Source organism: Callionymus lyra, chromosome 15 (genome assembly GCF_982586985.1).
Source record: "Callionymus lyra chromosome 15, fCalLyr1.hap1.1, whole genome shotgun sequence".
Classification (NCBI taxonomy): domain Eukaryota; kingdom Metazoa; phylum Chordata; class Actinopteri; order Syngnathiformes; family Callionymidae; genus Callionymus; species Callionymus lyra.
Window position 1 is genome coordinate 12,620,008 of NC_141832.1, and position 24,204 is coordinate 12,644,211.

The following is a 24,204-nucleotide window of genomic DNA, read 5'->3' on the forward strand; positions in this document are numbered from 1 at the left end:
TTATCCTCATCACACACACACACACACACACACCTGCTTATTCTCATTAGAAAGTGATCAATACTCAATTACCTGCGAGGGAAAGTGGAACCTTTAGGGCCGCATCTCCTCAACCCACTATTTTTTGATGAATTGCCCGCTTGCTTTTTAGCAATACACGCACACACAAAAACAGTGGATTAATCATTGTTTGCGGGGGTAATTAAGTAGCTATCAGACGGAAATAAAGTGGGGTTGTGGCCGTAAATAGATTCAGATACTTAAAAGGAATTCACAAATCCAGAGTGGAGTTTATCAAAGTGGAATATCTTTTTTTTTTTTTTTTAAAACAAGCGACCTTTATTAGTCATGTGGCGATAATGTTACAATCAAATTCAACATATATATATATATATATATATATATATATATATATATATATATATATATATATATATATATATATATATAAAAAAGCAGTGTAAATACAGGAATATTCCAGCATACTTTCATGAAAACATTGTGAGAAAAATACAAAAGTTCCAGCAGTGGGCTACAGTTAGCACAGCAGCTAATGCTAACAAACGCTATTTCCTAAGTTCATGATGTGATTATTGGAATGTATTTGACCTTAAGATTTGAAAGTAATTAATGGCTCTAAAGAAGAAAAAAAAAAAACGCTCAATATTCCTGCGCGTCGGCGGCGAAGTTCTGCATTCGCTCCACGATGAAGAAACACAACGTTCCGGTGAAGCCCAGAAGCACCATCAGCAGGAGCTGCCACATCAGCAGCAGGTAGCCGCTGTAGAAGAACGCCACGGCTGCAAACACCGACTGCGCCGAGACAGAAGACGCACATCCACGTTGAAAAACATACACTCTGACATCAGCAACCGGCTTTAAACTGTTCAATGTTGAAGTCGGGTGTGTTTATGAAGTTATTTTCAAAAGGAGCTAACGTGTTGATGCTATCCTTGCTATGCTGGAGGGAAACGAGGAGACAAAAAGTAAGTATAAATATATTTATCTTTACACTTTTGTGTTATTATTGTTTCTAATATACATTTATAGTGTATACATTGTTTTAACCACTTCAATTGTTCTTGAATTTAAAAATAAATTGTCCTAGGACTTTGCTAAACATGGCTAAGCTAACTCATCTGTTGAACTAGCCTTTCTAGCTTACATAGGCTAGTAGCCTAGCTGCATAAGCTAGTAGCCTAGCTACATTAGCTAGTAGCCTTGGTATATAAGCTAGGCTACTCTTTCATGTTATCATCAACAAATGGATCAAAATGGTTAATTTGAAATGAGAATTCTATGATAAGTATTTAAGATATTCAGACTTTTAATTTAATTTAAGGGGATTCAGCAAGTGCAGGTTAAAAACATCAAATACAGTCACAATAAAGAATCTCAATTAATGTATTTCACATAGTAAGTCAAAAGGTGAATTCATGTCCATGACTTGTTCCCAACTTGTGGGATGTCTTTGAACGCATCACGCTTAGTTTGCGTTCAGTTTTAGACACAAGGTAGACATTTTGATGGAATTGGAAGTATTACTATGAAAATAAAGATACTATTTAATTTAATTTAAAAAGTTTACAGAAAATACTGTTTCATAGTTTGTCCATAAAACAAAAGGTTGTTTAAAGATGAAAGCTTTATTTGCTGAAAATGGTTGAGTTAGTGGGGGAAAAAGTGTATTTATATATTTACAGTCGGGTGTCTCGGAACCTTTTTTGTTGTGCCACTTGGAACCACTGGAGAATCAAATCAATTTCAAAAGATAAAGGATGTCCTCGATTTACGATAAACAAAGTGTGTCCTGTCGGATTTGTGCTGTAAATGGAAATAGAAATAAATGGACATATTGCATACTTGCTGGTTCCTGAAAGCAACCGAGGATAGAAATATTTTCAAATATGTCATGAAAAGAATAGTGATGTGTCATGTTTTACATCTCAGCTGGTGGTACTGTCAGTGGTTGTCAACAGCTGTTCAAAAGAATAAACTATACAAAAATGAGTGCCATTTAGTGAGCATGAAGCTTGAAGCATCTTTAGGCATCAATTTTAAAAGCTAATGATGGGCGGATGAAGCTCCAGAAAGCAGTGTATTTCCACATTTGTTGAGCATTTCGGGCAATAATGCCTATTTTTCTGTTTGGCTATAAATGGTAAAAGGCTCTTTACTTGTATAGCTCTTTATACTTCACGTTTGCTTCCTCATTTATGTAGGAATCTTTGCCACAGAGCTCTTAGTCAGCTCTTTTTAATCTTTTTACCGTCCATTTCCTGCTTACTAGCCTCTCACAGCTAATGCTAATGTATGAAAACAGGTGGTTTGAGAATCCGAAGATAAAGGTAGTTTGTGTATTTCATGTTCAGGAAAAACACATACATAAATATAATATCCTCCAATTTTCTGAACCCTCCCTAGCGCCTCCTGGTGGCCCCTGTTTTGAAAACCTCTAGTTTAGCTACCCTTGAGCAACAATATCGTCTTGTTTTAAAATGCATATGTAGCTTATTAAGTGATACTTTGCTCCTACAATATCACTTCAACTTCTACTTTTCCTTTGACTTTTTAAGATGCGTCTGTATTAAAAACTTTCCCCGTACAGCAGCTATCAAAACATCCATTTGAAAGTATGTGTGCTTGTTTTTCTAATGGAGTTCCAGGTGAATTTATTTCACACTCCGCCTCCCACAAGAATGTTGAAACCCGGCTTTGCTCTGCTAACAATGTCTGTAAATTGGCAACTGGGGATTACCTGGATGAATTTGAAGATGGCGAAGGCAGGCGTGCTTTGTTCAGAGTAAACACAACCTAATATGCTGTAGAGCTGTGTGTTGAAGCAGCTGTCGCCCAGTCCGAGCAGGAAACTGCACAGCAAAGCGATGGAAACGCTAGAGGAGGAAAATCGTTTTTTTTTTAGGGGGATCAAAGGGAGGATTTAGACCTGACAAAAAAAAAGGAGCTGACAGCTACCTAGGAGTGAGGAACGGCGCCTTCTGTGTTGTGGTGTCGAACACAACTGGGGCGTCATCGGGGATGTTGAGGAAGATCAGGTAGAAGGCGATGAAATGAACGATCATCCCCAGGAACACAACGGAGGTGCGTCGGAAGCGGCTGTTCTTGCAAAGCAATCCGAATAATCCTCCACCTGCCGAACACCTGGGCGTCAGTACACCTGTCTACACCTTATCATGTCAAGCACACGACTCACCCACTATCTCGCCGATGCCCACCACGATCCCGGAGATCCCGATCAAGCCCTTCGCTCTGTTCCCGAACTGGGTCGTGGCTCCGATGCAAGTTCCGTAAACGCCGCTGTAGAACGACAGCTCCAGTCCTGGAGAAAGAGAAAAGAGAAGGGCTGTCAGCTGAAGGTAAATAATAGTCATCGTGTAAATCATGTTGTCTGCGGAACTCACCGCTGTACGCCATGCAGGGGCTCAGCAGGATTATGGTTCTGGTACTGACAAGCTGCAGGATGGTTTCTGAGAAAAAGACACACACTCATCAATGTGACTTCATTTTTTGGGAAAAGAAAGAGTGGATGATAGTTTAGAGAAACACTTTCATACAGTTGGTTGATAGATTTAAAATTGAGCAACAATCTTTTAAATTACTTGTTAAAGCCCCTGTCTGTGGGATTTAAAATAAGTGTTTCTGGCTCCCTCGAGTGTCAGAATAGTGTTACTGCATTTATTTAATTTCTCCGTTTCACTGTTGCCAATTTTCTGCAAGTGTATTTTCGAAAACAAAACAAGAAAACAGCTCTTGTTAGGTTAAGTTTGACATGTTACCTTGCTGGTACCTTCCATAGATTCTCTGTAACTTATCTCAAAATATAAATAATATGAAAAATGACTTTTCTTTTCTTCCAACCACTTAAAAAAATGATTTTATTACTTGATTGAACCTTGATTGACATTTTCCTACCATATTGTTGTAAGAAAATATCTATACACTTTAACACCGCGATACATTTTTCACAATACAGTATTGATTTTCAACAACAACTCATTCAGTTTTATTATGTGTACTAATCACTTCCTCTGAGAAGGGTATTTTGTGACAGAAAGGCATTTTAATGTACCCACTGTAAAGATTAAATGCTCATAAAAGGAGGTTTTCTTACTATAGTGATGTATGACAGCAATGTATTGATTCTTTATGAATATAATCTCTTATTAATAGTCCTTTAATGGTGTATATTTAAGTCTGTATTAAATCAAATTAGTTTATTATATTTTTATTTACAATTCACATTTTCTGTTTATTTTGTGTTGCAATTAAACTCAGATGGCAGCAGTCATAAACAATAAAATCCTGCAGGATCCCTGCGATGACTTAGTACAAGAGGATACAGGCAACTTCATCCGCTTTCAAAGATGATGTTTGGACATATTTTGGTTTCAAAATCGCCTTGTTGCCCTTGTATTGTGATCGTATCACCAGATTCTTGCCAATAAACACCCCTGCTACTAAAATATAATCTTTTATTCCCCTAATATAACCTATTTTAGGGATTTGTTACAGACTTCTTTGCTGACCTGGGACAACTGTCCCTGTCTCCAGAAAAAAAACATTCTTTGACTCCACATGAATGCATCTGAAGTCATCGGATCCTTATCTGGCGTCACATCAAAATTAGCGCACAGTCAATTGCAATTCTTTCGGGCGTCATTAAGGGTCATGTGGGGGATTCTCCACAGGTCCAGTAACGCTAAATAGAAAATCAGGAGAAAATCAAAGGGTGGCAAGAATTCTGTCCCGGTTATAATTGAGAACTGATGTCCAGTTTCTCTCCATCAAAGACCTCACATGGTGATTATCCTACATGGTGACGTCCATCCTCTTCCTGCCCTCATTTACCACACCCTTGAACTTTTCTTTCTCATTCTCACCCTAACTTCACTTTATTCTTCACCGCCCTTATTTGTTTTCCGATATTCTGAAGTTTGAAATGTCCAACTAGAGACGGCTATACCAAGTTTTTTTTTTTCATGTTTTTCATCAACCCTTATTACAAAGAAAAGGGGACAGGAAAAAGGAATTTTTCGAAAGAATGAATCTGTTATTTACTGAATTCCAACTTGGCATCTTGTAGGGCTGTATCTGCTCGGTCTTTGTACCTGCAGAAAAAGACACAACACATCCATTTAAAAAAAAAAAAAAAATACAGACACAAGCGAAAATGTTTTTCATCTTCTCTAAGTGAAAATGCTGGAGGAGTAAAAGACACATTTATAGACGCAAGTTGTAGATTAGACACATCCTTTAAATCCTGGCCGCCTGCAGTGCAGCGTTTTTTCACACTCTCTGGTGTTTCCCCATAGAGTTGCTTGTTAACTTGTCTGGAAAAACATCAACACACACACACACTTTTTTTAAGGAACATAAATGGATCAAAAACTGTCATGGAGCCGAGACCAAAAACACAATCTGCTCGCAGCCTCAAACAACATCAGTTACTTCAGTTACACCGTCTTCCAAAGACAAACTCTTACATACAGGATGAGCAGAAGTAAGTTTTTAAAAATGTAAATCTGTTTGCACATCAAATGTATATATAGTATATATAATTACTTAAGGTGAAAAAAGTGTAAGAAAGGCTGATTTTGAATCAAATTGAAAAAAAGACAACACTCTGAGCTGTCATAAGACAAAGGTCACAATTCTGGACAGACATAACTAATTGAATTTGCAAAGTGAACCCACATCAGGGGAAAAAAATGATGGTCTCATGGTTTTTTTATCTCAAAAGATTTGTGATTTGTTGTTTGTTTATCAGTATTTAATTTGACCATGAATAGAAGCCTCATCATAAGATCATGTGACAAAACCAGTTTTGTGGCTACATGTTTGAATCATCTTTTGAGCTGTTTAAATCAATTTTATGCTACAATTAGCATTTTTCTAGTAGGAGTTGATGCTATGCTGTTACAGTTTTGTAACATAATAACGTAATATTTAGCTTATCATGAACATATTATTGCTACTGATTTTGGCATGTTTTAACATTTTCTTATATTTAAGTAATCCCATGATCTATGTGGGCCATGGATCTAAAAGAGGGTTGAAAAAATAGGAAAATGAAAAATACTTTCAGGTTACATTTACTTACATGACGGGCATGGACAACAGAGACTGTCCCTCGTCCTCGGAGAGCATCTCCTCGTCATGATGACTCTTCCTCAGGACCAGGAAGCATAACGTTCCGAGGACAGAGGCCACCAATAGTGACAGGAAGATGTTTTTCCTGCTGAGTTCTTACCAAAAAAAAAAGCATATTATTATTATTGAGATCAAAATGATGATTCTACAGAGTACAACCCTACCTGATACTTCAGATTTTCCATTCCAGTCAAAGTATATGTAGAGATTTCCAAATAGCATGCTGCAGAGATGGATGAATTGTTTTTAAATCAATCATTTAAAAAGTAAAATAAATTACTGTTAAGTAAATAGATTATGAGGACATTTATTGTTTAATGACATCACACAAATATGTTCAGAAACACAATGTAATGTATACACTTATGCACCATGAGACTTGCAGTGTATTTTTGTTTACTCATAGGCATTTTAGATAGACAATAATTTGTTAATAGACAAAGAGCTCAGTTTTTTTTTCAATTTATCCAAAAAGTAGTGATGGGTTGATGGGCCTCAAGAAACAGCAGGTATGATACAACTTTATTGAAAGTAAACGGTTTCACTGAATTTGTAGCTCAGAGCCAAAGAATATAAAGCAGAGAGTGCCATCTAGTGGCCTTTTAAATAAAGACAATGTATCACAATAACTTTATCAGCAGTTTTATGATGGCAACGACCCATTCAAAAAGTATTATTCATAAATGGATTTTAGATCAGTATGTGACGTATGTGTCGCCTTTTTTTTTATTATTAATCCTAGCCTTTTTTAAAACGATTACTATTAATTCATGTTTTTATCTTAAGACATTTTAATTTGTGCAAACTTTTCCTTGATTCTCTGAGACTCCTGTGTTTGTCTCTGTGTTCTCTTGACCTTTTAAGTATATATTTTATTGGGTATTGTTTTGATTGTTGTAGAGCTTTGTGACCCTAGTCCGGAAAAGCGCTCTATAAATATTACTTACTTTTTTTTTTTATGTTGAGATCAGGTCAATTTATATCCGAAACGTCTTGACTCACACTATGAAAATATCAATAAAGAAGGTTGCAAAGTTGTACATATGATTAAATTGTTATTTTTTAGAGAGGGTATTTGATAATTCAACGCCTTGCATAAGCTCAAGCACATTACAATAAACACAACAAATCTCTTTGTCGCTCGGAATGAATCGTCGTCCTCTCGAAATGACTTCAATTTGGCAAAAGCCACACTTTCTGCCGCTCAATTCTCAACAGACATGTTTTGTTACGCCCTCAGAATAATTGCTGATTAATTCTAAATCCATGTTGCGAGTGATAAATAAAACAAAAAGCCGCAGCTCTGCTGTGCCTTTTAAATACTGTAATCCGAATTATACTGGGAATAAGTGGATTAATTTAATAAAGAAAACTGACCCTTTGTTTTCTCTACAACACGATAAGTCCAAATGTTTTTCGATAATCCTTCCCATCCCCTGTTTGAGTTTTATTAAGTAACAATTTAATTGCTTTGGAGATTCAGGAAAAAAAAAAAGAGTTATGAAGCTATTTTTTTTTGTCTCCCACCAGTGCATATACTTTCTATACCAGATGTCTGACAACTATTTTTCATTTTCAGTTTTTTTTAGAAGTCCAGCCCAGTCTGACTTTGGCTTCTGTTAATCCTGCGCCAGCTATTAAGGAAAAACGTCTGTGATCTGTCCGTCATTAATTAAATATCTCCGGAAGTGAAAGATGCAGACGAGCAATTAGCACGTCCCGTGGAGGAATATTAGGTGGAAAGTGTGTGTGTGAGAGAGTGAGAGTGTGTGTGTGTGTGTGAGTGTGTATTAGTGTGTGTGAAGCAGCCAGAGTGAGCCGTGGCAGGATTCCCCCGCTGTACACTCAGATTAACGCTGCCCTTTTGTCCGCTTGGGCTGATATGACAGCCAATGTAATTATTACACTAATTTAATTTGCATAATTTAACAAAAACTAATTATCTGTCCGAGGCCGGCGCACAACGGCGGAGAGTTTTGTGCGAGGGGAACATAAGTCACCTGTTTGGAGGAGGAGGTGTTGTTGCTGTTTGGAGTTTGGCTAACGAATGAATAACAAAGTTGTAATGACACGGTGTCGGGGCGTGATGGAGCCGCTTCTGTTCGTGACTGAGCTGAAGGGGATTTTTTTTACAAATGTTTGATCGCTTCGATTGATTGTTGGCGACATGGAACGGTTGGACCAGTGAGATTGCAAAAAAACTAATCTGAATATTCTGCGGTAGTGAGTCAGATGCTAACGCTAATGAAGGTTTTGACGTGTGTGAGTGTTTTCTATAACTTTTTTTCAGATATGGTTTCATTTAATAGTGAGTTGTTTTGCATTGATCTGTTTGTACGCAAAACCACATGAAAAAACATCTCTTTTTGTGTTAAATAAGACAAATGTTGAAAATTTTGCATGTATGTATTATGTTATAACAAGGGAAATGTGTGTTTTAAGATGCGTTTTTCTTCTATTTATGTTTATTTTATGTATATTTAGTTAACATTAAATAATAGAGAATTTAAAACTATAGTTATATAATAATTTTAAGATTGAAATGGAATGAATTTCATGCGTTTTCCAAGGAAACAGGAAATGCTTCTGTTTGTTTGTGTGTTTGTGGTTTGGTAACTGCATATGATAAAGCTTCGTGAAGCATTGTCCTCATTTCCAGATCCCACAAGATGGCACTAAATAAGATCAAATATAAATATCGGTCTAAAATCTCATAGAATTTCTTAACTAAGGGCGCCATCTACTGACGCCGAAAGGGTATGACACTGCTTCATGAAGCTTCACTAACCCATCACCACCTAAAGTAACTAAGAGGTATATTAGACACTTATTAAAGGTATTTAATAGGTAAATATACACTAATACGATGACAAGGTCAAACCATTATCAGATTGGTTACTTGGGACTATAGATTTTGGTCTTAAATAAAAGTATTACATACAAATCAGTATTTAGGTTGTTTTGACACATCTGATTTTATGTGTTTTTTTCTTCCCTTAATACAACATTAATACAAGATGCCCATTACATTTTAAAATGTAACTGAATGCGTTTTCTTGGAAATGTTTTTATACTCAACTTAATTAATACCCTTAATTTAACTGAATTATTCAAAAAGAGTTTACAATTACAATGTGCCTATTGCTGTACTATATCAAAAAAGAAGAAAGAAGTAAATAGATCGTGAAATGAGTTTATTCATAAGCTTTAATAAGGTTTAAATAAGGAAAAAAATGAACTGATGAGTTGCAAAAAAAAACCTACAATAACAAACATTGTGCTGCTCTAAAACGTATATTCGTCTGTGTACCTGCACTGTAACAGAGCCCAGAACACCCCGGTGTTCCTGTTGATGGTGGACGCCTCCGAGTTCTCCACCAGGAACTGTCCTTGTGCCGTCCAGAGCACTGCAGGGGAGTCGAAGCGTTTTCAAATAAATAAATAAGCAGCCGTTAATTGCCTGCGCGGAGTGAGAAATTATCTTTTCTCTGTAGCTTCAGTAATATATCTACCCAGGCGGGAGCCCGAGGGCACAATCAAAATTCATCACCCTGCGATAAAAAACAGTCCTGAGTCACTTTTACTCATATTTTATAAGAGTCAACAGACGAGTGTTGAGTATTTACCAGCAGCAGCGCGTTCTTAATTTTAGCAACTCATTTAGGAAAAAAAAAAAAAACCTCTTTATATGCATGATCCCCAAGCTGGTCTTGATAATCCCTGAACGCACCATTAAACAGCATTTTAACACCAGTCAGTCTGCGAAGGCGGTATCTTTTTATGAATACATAATGCCCCCAATAAAATGTTGACATGTGCACTTTTGTAATTGGAAGATGATTCATGCAGTCGAAAGAGAAGAAGTGCATGAAGCTGAAGCAAGTTTTTTTTTTTAATCATTCTGAACTGTAATTCATCAATTTACGGGTGAAGACATGGATCAATAATTCACTGCTTAATGTGACTTATCATTTAAATGATGCGATTAATTAATAACAATCATAATGCTTTAATTTTTAATCGCATTAATCAAATGTTTTATCTCTACCTTCGCTGTTTCTTTTGCAGTTTTTTTTATTTTTTTAATTTTTGTCTTAATCTTGTCTTGAGTTTTTGGCGTAAAACAATTATCCGTCACACCCTGAAGTGGACAGTGATTGGCTGATAAATCGTATGACAAACCTTATTTTTTTTTCCTTTTTTAAAAAATAATTAAGACAAAAGAATATAGCCCTGTTACAGGAAAATGAAGTTGTACAGCAGAAGGTAAATAACTACAGCTGCATCTGGTCAACAATAAATTAACTTTATTAAGACACTTTTTCCTTATAGATCAATCTGTTAATCTTATAATAAAATAATAAAAAATAATTTCTCAGCTACTTTAGTTGTGATTAAAATAGATTAATTAGATCAATTAATTACAAATCGCAGTTAATAATTCTCAAATTAAACAATATCTTTAATTCAATTTATTTCAGTAAAACAATCGTCAGTCACACCCTGAAGTGGACAGTGATTGGCTGGTAAATCGTATGATAAACCATGATTATTTTATTATTATTATATTATTAATTATTATTATTAAGACAAAAGAAAACAGCCGTTGGAGGAAACCTAATTTGAAGACAAAAACTTACAGATAAAAATACAGCAGAATGTTAATAACTACAGCTGCATCTGGTCTCATAAAAACAAAATTATTAAATAAAATTAAATTAACTTAAAATTAAAATATTAATTAACTAAAATAATTAACTATAAAGACACTTTCAATCTATTAATCTTCTACCATCGTAAAGTAAAATAAAAAACAAGATAGAGGAATTTCTCAGCTTTTATAGTTGTGATTGAAATAGATTATTTGGATCAATTAATTATAAATCGCGGCTAATTAATCTCAATTTTTAAACTCAAATTAAAACAATTCATAAAACCTTTATGTATTAGAGTTTTAGTGTATGTTTCTACATGTGAATGAAAACATTTAATTGAGTTAGTGAATTTGATTTTGAAGGAACAAAGATGGACAACCGACTTACTTGCGGCGGCGATGCCGATCAACACAGAAGTCAGATAAAAGGACCACGTCGAGGGGACGATGAACACGGCGATGTAGCCACTAGAAAGACAATATCACGATCAATTCTCAGACGTATACTTGTCCACATCCATGGATACTGTGATACCTGTAGAGGAGGCCACTAAAGAACATGGTCATCTTGGGCCCGATGATGGCGACCAGCATTGGAGCCAGTAGATTGGAGAAGGAAAACACTCCATAGATGATCCCCAGACTGAAAAGAAATAACAAATAAATAGTTCATATTATTCCCTTTTTTATTTGGACATAAGTGAATGAAAACTTGCCTGTGATATCCACTCCCGGTGAAAGTCTCATTCTGCAGGCTTTTCACGACAGTTTGCTGCAAGGATAAGTGAATATTTAGAGCAAAAAGCTTGATTCTTAAAAAAAAATCCTTTATTTCAAATTATTCGCTCGTGGCCATTAGTGGAAATTGGAATCACGGGTTGCGATGCGTCGCTCTGATTGGCTCTCATTAGAGTCACGTGATGATAGCTGTGGAAGTTTGCTCGTTCTTCATGAAATAATAAATAAAGATGATTTTTTTTTTTGGTTTAAGCATGCGTTAATGTAGGTTTAAAGTGCGTGTTGACGTACCTCGATGTTGCCGCACGTCGTGAAGGCAGTGAACACAAACAAAAACCCAACACCCAGAATAACAACATTGAAAGTCCGTCTGTCCGTCATGGTGACTCTTTTTAATTCTCAAAGTAACATATTATAAAAATAGTTTCTCGAGTCCAGCGTCATATTAATCCATTCATGACCTAAAAAAAAAAAAAAAATTGCTACAGGAAGTTTCACTGTAGTTACAGCGTAATGCCAGGAGTAAAAAAAAGAAAGAAATAGTTGAGAAAAAGAGAGTGAAAGTAGCAGAGAAAGAGTGTCTCACGGTTCAAAGATCACTCCTCTTCTGCCAAAAAAACCAACGCATGACAACTTGTGACTTCCATTAAAATGAAACTCCCCGCGGTATTCGTCTAACTTCGTGACGATGACGTCAGGGGAGCTCTCTTCTTCGTGTGCTTTTCCTTGGTCCGGGTGCGTTAAAAGCTGCGATGCTGCCCCCCAGCGGCCATAGGCAGCTAATGCAAAATAATGTAAAATGATTTTAAACAAATGATTAACATTAACATGTTGTAGTGTGATACGGAATATCATTGAATGTATCCGTATTTTTATTTGTTTAATGCGTTTGCAAGTATCTCTTGTTATGTGTGTAACAGATCTTCACAATTATTTAACTGGATATTTTATATATTAAATATTTTTATTTTGAGTTGCCATGAATCTCAAAATATTTTTTTTTTAATATTTCGGTTTAATTATACCAATTTTAGTTTCGGATCAAAACGCTTAAAATGGTTCAAATGTATCCTATAAATTAAAAATAAGGAACAGGTTTAATGCCTTCATACTTGACAAACTAGTATTTTACTGAGATTGAAAAAGAATACAATTTACAGTAAAATATCACCTCATTGCTTATATCCTTACGATTTGTATAATAAGTATAATTATACTTATACTTATACTTAATAATTATATATTATTGAACTCAAGGGGACATTGCTTTGGAACTTACAATATCTAACAGGAAGTACATTTAATATGCATTGCATGTATTCTCTGTGTCCCTATGTTAAACAGAATAAAGTGAGTACATTTGATTATATTTTTTTAAAAAAAGAAGGGATACAATTTTCAGCTATATAATTTTAATATGCTGTTGAATATCAGAATCAGAAACTCTTTGTTGCAAGTGCTGCGAACACAACATTTGTGGTGCCATTACAGAGATAAACAGAAACAGGAAATATCAATATCATCCCATAAATAAATTGCTTGGAATGCAATTTTAATAAACAATTCCATTACTTCTACAACTATTAATAATCATAAAGTATAATTTTATAAGTACATACTTATTTTACATACATTTTGAATAAAGTAAATGATGGTCAATACATTTCATTTTTTTGTTGTGTATCTTTTTGCCAATGTACTGTATAACTATAGACTCAAATTGTGTTTTACCTAAAACAAAATAATGTACATTAACCAGTAAACTGTAAAACCTTCAAATGAATTAAATAATAAATAAGAAAAAATAAAAATTATAACATGGATTAAACAGACAAGATATTAAGACAAAACGAATATAGTACCAGTGGTTTTTGTCTTGTTATAAATGTTTATTGTTGTCGATATATTTATAATTCCCTATAATGTTTTATTTATTGTTATCATTATTATTTTTATAAATATATATAGATATATATATATATCTATATATATATAGATATATATATATATCTATATATATGTATATATATCTATAGATACATATTAAGTATGATTACTATTGTATATAATGTTTTTAACATGTGTACTGTATGCCCTTATATGTGCATGTATGACTTAAACATCTACCATTCTTTCAATGTGGGAAGAATAAAGGAATATCAATCAATCGATCACATGATGTTAAGTTTTAGAGTTTTTTTTAATCCAATCATTTGAGAGAAAAGTGTCACCTTTGTGTCGTGTCAACGATGATGTCACCTTTAAGATGCTCCAGTGTCCTTCCACGTGAGTTCGCTTCTGCGATTTGTCTCCGCAGATCGTCTTTTTGCATCTTTTATATTTGAATTATAATAGTGTTATCAGAGCACAATCCAGAACCGAAACAACTTTAATTCCTTTTAACTTTATGTGGAATTCAGCTGCACGCATGCGCACTACTCTCTTCCCTACTATGGTTTAAACCGAAACTTCCAGCGACTTTGTAAGTATCTTAAAATATCCATGTTATCGATTTCACGACGTTTTAAATCAATAATATAACGTTTACAAGTCGTTTATTTGCGAGGTAAAAACGGTTGTAGTTCTCGTGCTGCGGGGAGCTTCCTGGACTACAGAGTCCATCATGCTCGCGTAATCTCTGAGCGAAAATCAAGCAGATTGTACACAATCATCATGGCGACCCAGGATGGTGGGTATTGACAACATATTCCCTTAATTTCCTCCACGTCGACGTCCTTCGTCGAGTTTTCCGGTCGCGGGATTTGACGTGTTTCGAGGTGCCGAGTAGACGCGCGGCGTTGTTACGGCGGCGTTGGTGAAAACTGCGTGTTTTAGTCAGCGTTTTTGTGAAAAGGCTGAGCAGTGTGGCTAACGTTACCCATGCTAACGTCAGACTATTTCAGAAACGCTGACGACTCCGGTCCGTCCGTTCTTCAAAAAGAACCGGCTTTGTTTCCACTCGTCTTTTTGGATCAATGTATTCAGTAGAACCTTTAATGTTAGTGACGGAATTCCATCACTTGTTATATACCAACCATGGAAGCTACGCATATATAACCATAAAACGCATTTTCCCCCTTTGTTTTTCTTCAATAACAAGACTTTTTTTGTAGGCTTGTTTAAAATCGACGGGAACAACCGATCCAAATGATAGTTTGTCAAACACAACCATTGGTGTATAATTTGATAATGACTAGTATTACAATGTAGATACCCCTCCACAGTTATATTGTTGTTAAATAGTATTTTAAACGTATTGTTTATTGGTCACTTACTGTAGTATTTGTGATAGATCGCAATCCTTTTTTCCCAATGATACTGTATTGTTTTGTTTACATTTGCCTTCAAATAATACACTATTTTGATCACGGTACTTTGGTTCATATTTGAATTTGAAAGTGTGTGAAAAATAAACTAATCCATGTACTTTTTTGAGTCACTGTTACATTTCCGGGCCACTAGGTAGCGTCAGTTTTTAACGTCCTCCGCAGCTAAATTGAGCAATGGATTCCCATGACGTCTATGTGATAACTGAGGACGAGAGGATACCATTTCCATACTCCACAGCTTTTAAAGCTGATGTTTTCATTTCAAGGGGAAAAAAAGCAGGAACTTGTAGTTTGAAGTGTGATGCGGTCTGTAAATTACTTGGAATACACTACAAACATATCCTTGTACCTACAGTATGGCGATAGTATCGTGATGTGTATCGTATGACCAGATTCTTGCCAATACTGACCCCTAGCTTTGTTATATCATCAAACTTTAAATTAAAATATGTTGCCCCTTTTTGTGAAGGAGCAAATGTGAGAAGGTGTTGGTCCCTTAGTCATAACTTTCGATATTCCATCATTAAAACGACAATGACGTCCTCGTTGTGACCCGCAGGAGGTGACGAAGTTATGATGGAAACGGAGGCCAAGCCGAAGGGAGCGGAGTTCGCCGAGAACATCCACAAGGAAGCGCTGTCGGATTCAGGAGACGCCACAACTCAGGACTCTAAATTAAGCAATGGAGACGAGGCGCCGGAGAAGCAGGAGACGGTGGACCTGAAGATCATCTGGAACAAGAATAAATACGACCTGAAAATTCCAGTGAGCAGCACCGGAGCGCAGCTAAAGGAGCAGATCCATTCTCTCACTGGTGAGGACACGACCAACGTAATCGATTTGGTTTTTTCGCTATCATGCTTTTTGAGGTGTTCCTTCTTCGTCTAGTCTTGGGGTTTATTAACAGACACCATCCTTTAAAAAAAAACAGTCTAGTTCAATATCTTTAATAAAAAATATAAGCATGTGTAAAAGCCTTTTTTGAGCCAGATTTTAATGGGTGTTACACCTTCAAGAAACATCTTAAGATGTTTTTATTCGTGCAGGCTTTTTCTTGAATTTCTGGAACTCCTGTGATATCTTGATCTTTTAAGTATATATTTTATTGAGTATTGTTTTGATTGTTTAAGCGCTTTGTAACCCTGGTCTGGAAAAGCGCTCTATAAATATAAATGACTTACTTACTTACACGAACAGGCTCATGTCGACTTTGATGTTCAACACAATAATTAAGATCTTTCCCACCTCCCTCCCTCCCTCCCTCCCTCCCTCCCTCCCTCCCGCAGGTCTTCCACCAGCAATGCAGAAAGTGATGTACAAAGGTTTACTTCCAGAGGACAAGATGCTGCGTGACATCAAAATAACAAGCGGGGCGAAGATCATGGTGGTAGGTTCGACAATAAACGATGTTTTAGCCGTAAACACCCCCAAAGAGGTCATCCAGCAGGAGGTTAAAGCCGAGGAAAACAAGAAGGAGCCTTTATGCAGACAAAAGGTACGTCGTCGAGTCGCTCAAACGTATTTTATGTAGTCGTGACACGTAACGCTTCCGTTTACAGCAACACAGGAAAGTTTTGGATAAAGGTAAACCGGATGATATAATGCAAGCCATCAAAGGAACAAAGGTGAGGGTTTTGGTAGTTCGCTTTTTTTCTGGACGGACACTTACGCCTTTGTTTCGCCTGGACAGGAGCGGTTACCGACAGTGCCTTTATCCGGAATGTTCAACAAGTCCGGAGGAAAAGTTAGACTCACTTTTAAACTGGAACAGGATCAGCTGTGGCTCGGAACAAAGGGTGAGATCATTTTGGGGGTTTTTTTTGGGTGCATGAGATAATATATTCCTGCCAAGTGACTCCAATTAAGGAACATCGGCTTGATATAAATGGAGCCGACTGAAGTCTAGAAATAACGACGGGGACAAATAAGGTTGGATTTTACTGTTGCTGACTAGATGGCTTACATTGTATCTACATGCTCTACATCAGGCGTGTCAAACTCAATCGGACAATGTTTAGCAGACCGAAACTAAATATTTATCAACCTGTCAGGAATTTAAATTTTGTCTTTTTATTCGACTTTATTGGATTTTTTTGGTATATTGTTGACATCTTTTTTTCCCTATTACATTTTAAACACTGCTATATTTATTTTTAAACGGGTCATGAGTTTGGCACCCTTGCTTGTGATGTATACATCACAGTTACTTGGACCGGGATGACGGGCACAAGTCAGAGCAAGTCACTTTAAATCATTTAAAGAAAACATTTTTTTAAAGCTCTAAGATGATTGTTAAAACCGTCTTTTAAGTAACACTTACACAATGAAACTACTCAACAAGTTTAAGGAAGGATTTTCTAATTTTTCAGTGCGAATTCTTTATGGTTAGCCAACCAGATGACCAGATAAACTCATCATTGTATTCTGATGCTTATTGACTCAAAATGTCTGATCTATAGGGACCAAGGGAGGATTTTGCCTTGTGAGTTTTGATGTTCATTTTTTTTCCCCTGGTGTATTTGCTTTTACACTAATCAGTACAATATTTAGTTACTGTAGTGGTTTTAGATTACAGTTAGACTCTACAGGAGAAGAGGAAAAAGACCTGCCCATGAGTAGATGAATTAATCGAAGTGACACATGGATGGGCGTTTAGTGTGAAGCTCCATAGTACAATGACAAACGGACCTTTAAATAAAATGTATTATTATTAAATCAGATCTTTCTCCCTCTGCTTTTGATGGATCTACTGACTCCTTCAAGAAACATCTTAAGACATTCTTATTTGTGTAGGCTTTTCCTTGATTTTCTGGAACTCCTGTGTTTGTCTTATGTATTTTTTAAAATATATATTTTAAATGTGTATTGTTTTTGATTGTTAAAGCTTTGTGACCCTGGTCTTTAAAAGCACTTTAGAAATAGCCATTACTTACTTACTAACTTACTTTGTTTAAGTGATACAGAAATATTATTACCTTAAGATCCTTTCTGTAGGATTATTACAAGTATCATATAAGTCAATTGAATTGGAACATTTCTTAAAAATTTAGAAAAAACGCGCAATTTATGTTGTCGGTTGCAATCCGTTTTGTTTTGGGCTCTTTCTGTGTTTTTGAATGAAGCTTCTTGTCGCATTATCGGTATTTTCAGAGCTCACGAGATGGAACTCTCTGTTGTTTTATCTATTTCCTTAAAGAGCTATGCTTTTGAAATGATTTTCAAACCGCTCCTTGAAGCAGTGTTCTTATACTCCACATTTGCTAATTTTTATACTAATTTAGTTCAAATATCTACTGAATTCCGAAGAGATTGTACACTATCTTGTTGGCTCTGCAGATTAGGACAATGCTCCACGAAGCTTCAGCAACCCAGAACTATCGATGACATCAACTGGAGATTCACTTCACAGTTCAAGGCGTGACATTTTATTGTCAACGGGAAACTGAAAGTTTCACAATAACAGTCTAAAGTTCACCATCAGAACAAAGCAGCATGTATTTTAAGGACAACCAAGGACATGACTCTAATTTTATTTTGTTTCCTCCAGAGAGAACGGAGAAGGTTCCAATGGGCTCCATCAAAAACGTAGTGTCCGAACCCATCGAGGACAATGAGGACTATCACATGATGGTAATTGTTTCTTTCTTCTTCTGCATCAAAGTTGTTTTTGCTGATGATTCAGATCTGAATGCCACTTATATTTTTTATATGTGAAGAGACTTGGGTGTGTGTCGGCGTGCGAGCTTGTGTGTGTGTGTGCGTGTGTGTGTGTGTGCGGGGGTGTGCATGTGTGCGCTCAACAGATTCATCAGAGACATAGTAAATGTCACCGGCGTCACTTGATTGCCCGTTACTTTCTGAAAGAGACGCTTAATAGTCTGTGAAATACATCTTCTTAAACGGTAGATCAACTGCGGAGGAACCAACCGCATGGAAAGTGTTTGAAGATCACTTGAGAGTGTGTTTGCACATTTCCATATGTTGAAGGAGGATAATATTGAAGCAGAAAGACCCTTCATTTTGTGGAAGTGGCTGATAATTTATACCGGTTAACTGATCTATTTATAATAATATGTGGTTTTTGAGCTTTGGAATCGAGACACAAAATGTAAGAGTGTAAGAAAATATACAAACACTGTTTTTTTTTTCACGATACCATATCTATATTCAACAGAAATATTCAACGGTATTGCAATTTTAAATGCAAATATCCACTTGTATTTCTTCTTTTGTAAAATACCAGTATAGATCCCTTTGTTTTAATTCAGTAACCTGATGATACAAACATAATATAACATAATGTTCCCTATGCTATGACAATACATTGTTGTTCCCAAAGTATTGCAGTATATAGTATCTTTGCCAATGTATTGGCCAGAATCTTGCCAATACGCCTACTTAATAGTATTTATTATTTGAGTAGCTCTTTAAAACTGTCCTGTCATCTTAAAATCTTTATATGCTTATGAAGTATTATTTGTGATTGGCTAATGTCACTAAATGATGCAGTGTTGTATTTTTTGGGTTCAGTAGGCGGTGCTGACAGTCAAAAAATAATGTGAGGTAACTTTTAATAAATTATAGAGCAGAGAGTGCCACCTAGTGGGCCCTGAAAATAAGAACAATGCTTCACAAAGCTTCATCTATCACAGCATATTATACTAGTGTTAAGTTGAACAAATAACCATAAATCTTAAGGGTGTGTAAATCTCGTACATATGCGTATCGCGACACAGGGGCGACGATACGTTGTGTCGCGATACTGTAAGAGCAAGGATATATTTGCAGTATTTTCGAGTACTTGACTCTGGTAAATTTACAGCCCACATGACACTTGAGGAAGTCGTAACTGCTTTCATTTGTTTTCAAACCAAAATATGTCCAAACATCAGCTTTAAAAGCTGCTGGTGTCTACTGTATCCTCTCGTCCTCAGTCATTTCCAGGATCTTATCGTTTTTATTCATCCCTAAACTGCGAAGGAGGTAATGCAGCATATTATACATTTAAATTGTATTTTATTTTAAAAACACTATTGAAATAAAATGATAAAAGAGAGCACAAACATTACAAAAAAAGAAAATCGATACAGTGATGTTGAATATTGTATCATTAAAAAAAAACAATGCATATATCAGTGTATGTATTGTATAATATTCACACCCCTAGTAAATGTTTTTAAAGTTTTTTGAGCATCTTAATGTTTACTGCGGGTAAATTAAAATACTCTTCTGTCAAAATCCTTCTCAGAGGAAGTGATGATCTTTTTGAAGAGGACTAAACATATTAACTAGAGAAACATTTCCGTTGTTACATGTTACATCATGAAGCTTCATGAAACGGTGTCCTCAGCCAGTCGGTTAAAGTAGTTGTTGAAATATGATATCCATTGAAACTTTGGATGAAGCTTCATCGACATCACTATAATCACCTATTCTCACCTCTTTTGCAGGCCTTCCAGCTGGGTCCGACCGAAGCGTCTCAATACTGGGTCTACTGGGTGCCTGTTCAGTTTGTCGATGCAATCAAAGACACGGTTCTGGGTAAATGGCAGTATTTCTAATGTGCCTCTTTTTTCGTGACGACGATGAACTGGGATGTAGCGGAGGAGCCACTAAAGGAATGGGAGAGAGAGAGAGAGGAGGCTTAAAAGGAACTTCTCAGATTATTATGGATGAAGGACTGAAAGCCTGTGGACTAAATAGTATTCTTTTTAAGGTTCTAAGTGCACTATGTGGCAGCGTACCATGTCTCAGCCCTGTCCATCCAAGGTTCTCAGCCAATCCAAGTGAAAAATATGAAACAATTGTACAGAAATTGCTAACATTTTTCCTCAGTTATTCTTAAAGAAATAAAACTTATTTAATGAAACTGATGCAGTGGAAGTTTTTTTTGTGTGTTTTGAATATACGAAGACACAGAATAACAACATTTAAAAATTAATTTGGGTCATACATACCATTGTAGGAAGTCCAGATACATGGTCCACAATGTGGAGGTGAGGATTTTCATCCAGGTGACTGAAACAGAAGTGTAACCCAGATTAAAACATCGGATTATTTCTTTTTAATATCAACGCTATATTATATATATTTTTTTAATTAATATAAACCCCAAGTACATTTTTATATCAATATCGAGTACATTTTAGATATATAGTTTTGTTTTAACATCTATCGAAATATGTTGGTTTATGATCTTCTCCGATCTCTCGACACACATCCATCAATGTCAAGACAACAGCACCCCCAAGTGGTCACTAGGTTCCACTACAGTTATTGTTATCATTTGACATTAATGGTTACAGTTGCTTATAGCTTATAGTCATCGGTTTTTGGTTTTCATTATGAACATCCGTTATACCCTGACAAGAAAAAGTAACAAGGAGAGCGAGCAGGAAGCAGCGCCATCTCATGTCTACTGAAAACACAAGCGCTGAAGTCAACCTGAACCCTGGAGTGAACCTTCAAACTGAGAGAGGCAGCTGCAGCTGAAGCCTTTACTTGAACTCAGCAAGACTCTTGCCTTGGACTTGGGCTCGGTGAAAGTTCAGTTCTACTTCATATTGGTGCTCCGCCCGCTAATGGCTTCGCTATTGGTTTACGACGAGGCGGTAAACCAATAGCGAAGCCATTAGCGGGCGGAGCACCAATATGAAGTAGAGTCATTTGGTGACCTTTAAAAAACATAATTTTCAGCAACTGGGCTTCATCAAGTATCAAACGGATCACACATCACACCTCACAATGTCAAGACAACAGCACACCCAAGTGGTCATTAGGTTCCACTGCAGTGCCCAACATTGTACATTTACATCACCTGTAATAGGCGTAACAGCGCTTTGGCTTCGTTGGACAGGCCAGAGGGTTGACCTCTCTTATGTAAAAAAATGTGGAAACAATACTTAACAAAAAAAAAAGGTGAAAATACCTGAAAATACGCCTTATATTCTAGTTTCTTCGAAGTAGCCGCTTTTTCTGAAATGGATTTCACTTCACAGGTGTGCCCTGTCAGGTTTAAAAAGTGGGATTTCCTTGCCTTGTTAATGGGGGTTGGGACCATCAGTTGTGTTGTGCAGGTGGATACACTACTGAACAGACCGTTAGAATGTGGATTATGGCGAGAAAAAAAAAGCAGCCAAGTAAAGGAAAACGAGCGGCCGTCATTACTTAAAGAAATGAAGGTCAGTCAGTCCGAATAATTGGGAAAACTTTTAAGTGCAGTCGCAAAAAAAAACAACCATCAAGCGCTTACAAAGAAACTGGCTCACAGGAGGACCGCCCCCAGGAAAGGAAGACCTGTTGCTGTGTCTCAAATCGCATACTTCTCTTAGTATACTAGAAGTTAGTATGCATCAGGATAGTGTACGTACTAACTAGTACGCAAATTCTCCACAGATAGTATGTCTCAAATCAAACACTGCTGCTATGCACTAACCGGAAATGACGCGACGGCTTCTTCTTCTGCTATTATTTAACGGTGGTTTCATCAGCTGTTTGTACGCTAGCGACACCTGCTGGCAGCACGTTTTTTGCAAGTTTGGAAGAATAAAAAAATGAAAAAATATGAAAATCGAAATATTCGCGAGATATTTAAGCTGGTATCAGCAGCGAAGACGTGTTTATCCTCCTACTGCTGCTGAAAATACACCTGTAAGTATATGAATATATATGCATATATATATATATATACAGTATATATATATATATATATATATATATATATAAAGTCAACGTCTCTGAAATCGGGCAATAATGTATTTAAACCATAGTTTATCATCAGGCGGATCATGTGAACTCAAATAAATGTTGCCTAGATGTTGAAAATGTTGTTTTCTGAAGCCTCAAAAAAAGTTGACAATTTGACATTTCTTGACCCCGGGGGTTGAAAAAAGGGCTAAAAGTCAATGTCTCTGAAATCTGGAAATAATGTCTTTAAACCATAGTTTATCATCAGGCGGATCATGTGAACGTAAATAAATGTTGCCTAAATGTTGAAAATGTTGTTTTCTGAAGCCTCAAAAAAAGTTGACAATTTGACATTTCTTGACCCCGGGGGTAGAAAAAAGGGGTAAAAGTCAACGTCTCTGAAATCGGGAAATAATATCTTTAAACCATAGTTTATCATCAGGCGGATCATGTGAACGCAAATAAATGTTGCCTAAATGTTGAAAATGTTGTTTTCTGAAGCCTCAAAAAAAGTTGACAATTTGACATTTCTTGACCCCGGGGGTTGAAAAAAGGGCTAAAAGTCAACGTCTCTGAAATCGGGAAATAATGTTTTTAAACCATAGTTTATCATCAGGCGGATCATGTGAACGCAAATAAATGTTGCCTAAATGTTGAAAATGTTGTTTTCTGAAGCCTCAAAGAAAGGTGAAATTTTGACATTTCTTGACCCCGGGGGTTGAAAAAAGGGCTAAAAGTCAACGTCTCTGAAATCTGGAAATAATGTTTTTAAACCATAGTTTATCATCAGGCGGATCATGTGAGCGCAAATAAATGTTGCCTAAATGTTGAAAATGTTGTTTTCTGAAGCCTCAAAAAAAGTTGACAATTTGACATTTCTTGACCCCGGGGGTTGAAAAAAGGGCTAAAAGTCAACGTCTCTGAAATCGGGCAATAATGTCTTTAAACTATTGCTTATCATCAGGCGGATCATGTGAACGCAAATAAATGTTGCCTAAATGTTGAAAATGTAGTTTTCTGAAGACTCAAAAAAAATTGAAATTTTGACATTTCTTGACCCCGAGGGTTTAAAAAAGGGCTAAAAGTCAACGTCTCTGAAATCGGGCAATAATGTCTTTAAACTATAGTTTATCATCAGGCGGATCATGTGAACGCAAATAAATGTTGCCTAAATGTTGAAAATGTTGTTTTCTGAAGCCTCAAAAAAAGTTGACAATTTGACATTTCTTGACCCCGGGGGTTGAAAAAAGGGCTAAAAGTCGACGTCTCTGAAATCGGGCAATAATGTCTTTAAACCATAGTTTATCATCAGGCGGATCATGTGAACGCAAATAAATGTTGCCTAAATGTTGAAAATGTTGTTTTCTGAAGCCTCAAAGAAAGGTGAAATTTTGACATTTCTTGACCCCGGGGGTTGAAAAAAGGGCTAAAAGTCAACGTCTCTGAAATCGGGAAATAATGTTTTTAAACCATAGTTTATCATCAGGCGGATCATGTGAGCGCAAAAAAATTTTGCCTAAATGTTGAACATGTTGTTTTCTGAAGCCCAAAAAAAAGGTGAAATTTTGACATTTCTTGACCCCGGGGGTTGAAAAAAGGGCTAAAAGTCAACGTCTCTGAAATCGG

General features: G+C 36.3%; 2 protein-coding genes across 3 annotated transcripts; one reads left to right on the forward strand and one right to left on the reverse strand.

Moving 5' to 3' along the window:
* Window positions 1–455: 455 nt before the first annotated feature.
* LOC148064967 (UNC93-like protein MFSD11) lies at window positions 456–12,251 on the reverse strand. Its single transcript, XM_087808715.1, has 13 exons — window positions 11,855–12,251; window positions 11,542–11,597; window positions 11,361–11,468; window positions 11,214–11,293; window positions 9,482–9,578; window positions 6,336–6,394; window positions 6,122–6,266; window positions 5,080–5,129; window positions 3,423–3,488; window positions 3,215–3,340; window positions 2,977–3,151; window positions 2,759–2,894; window positions 456–813 (listed from the first exon to the last, which is right to left on the reverse strand). The coding sequence occupies exons 1-13, from the start codon at window positions 11,942–11,944 to the stop codon at window positions 661–663; spliced, it is 1,341 nt and encodes a 446-aa protein (XP_087664841.1). The 5' UTR covers window positions 11,945–12,251; the 3' UTR covers window positions 456–660.
* Window positions 12,252–13,853: 1,602 nt separating this feature from the next.
* Window positions 13,854–20,765, forward strand: ubfd1 (ubiquitin family domain containing 1). 2 transcript variants are annotated; one of them, XM_087808717.1, is made up of 7 exons: window positions 13,854–14,045; window positions 15,452–15,706; window positions 16,179–16,387; window positions 16,452–16,517; window positions 16,583–16,688; window positions 18,440–18,522; window positions 20,343–20,765. In XM_087808717.1, the coding sequence occupies exons 2-7, from the start codon at window positions 15,466–15,468 to the stop codon at window positions 20,451–20,453; spliced, it is 816 nt and encodes a 271-aa protein (XP_087664843.1). In that variant the 5' UTR covers window positions 13,854–14,045; window positions 15,452–15,465; the 3' UTR covers window positions 20,454–20,765. The 2 variants fall into 2 exon arrangements, with proteins under 2 accessions (XP_087664843.1, XP_087664842.1); XM_087808716.1 differs by lacking the exon at window positions 13,854–14,045 and adding an exon at window positions 14,187–14,252.
* Window positions 20,766–24,204: the final 3,439 nt, after the last annotated feature.

Coding starts and splice junctions, on each gene's coding strand:
- LOC148064967 (XM_087808715.1), bottom strand. CDS start 11,944: ATGACGGACAGACGGACTTTCAATGTTGTTATTCTGGGTGTTGGGTTT. Junction 11,469..11,541: donor ACCGGGAGTGGATATCACAG/GCAAGTTTTCAT, acceptor ATTTCTTTTCAG/TCTGGGGATCATCTATGGAG. Junction 5,130..6,121: donor CTGTTGTCCATGCCCGTCAT/GTAAGTAAATGT, acceptor CTTTTTCTGCAG/GTACAAAGACCGAGCAGATA.
- ubfd1 (XM_087808716.1), top strand. Junction 16,388..16,451: donor AGCCTTTATGCAGACAAAAG/GTACGTCGTCGA, acceptor TTCCGTTTACAG/CAACACAGGAAAGTTTTGGA. Junction 16,689..18,439: donor GCTGTGGCTCGGAACAAAGG/GTGAGATCATTT, acceptor TGTTTCCTCCAG/AGAGAACGGAGAAGGTTCCA.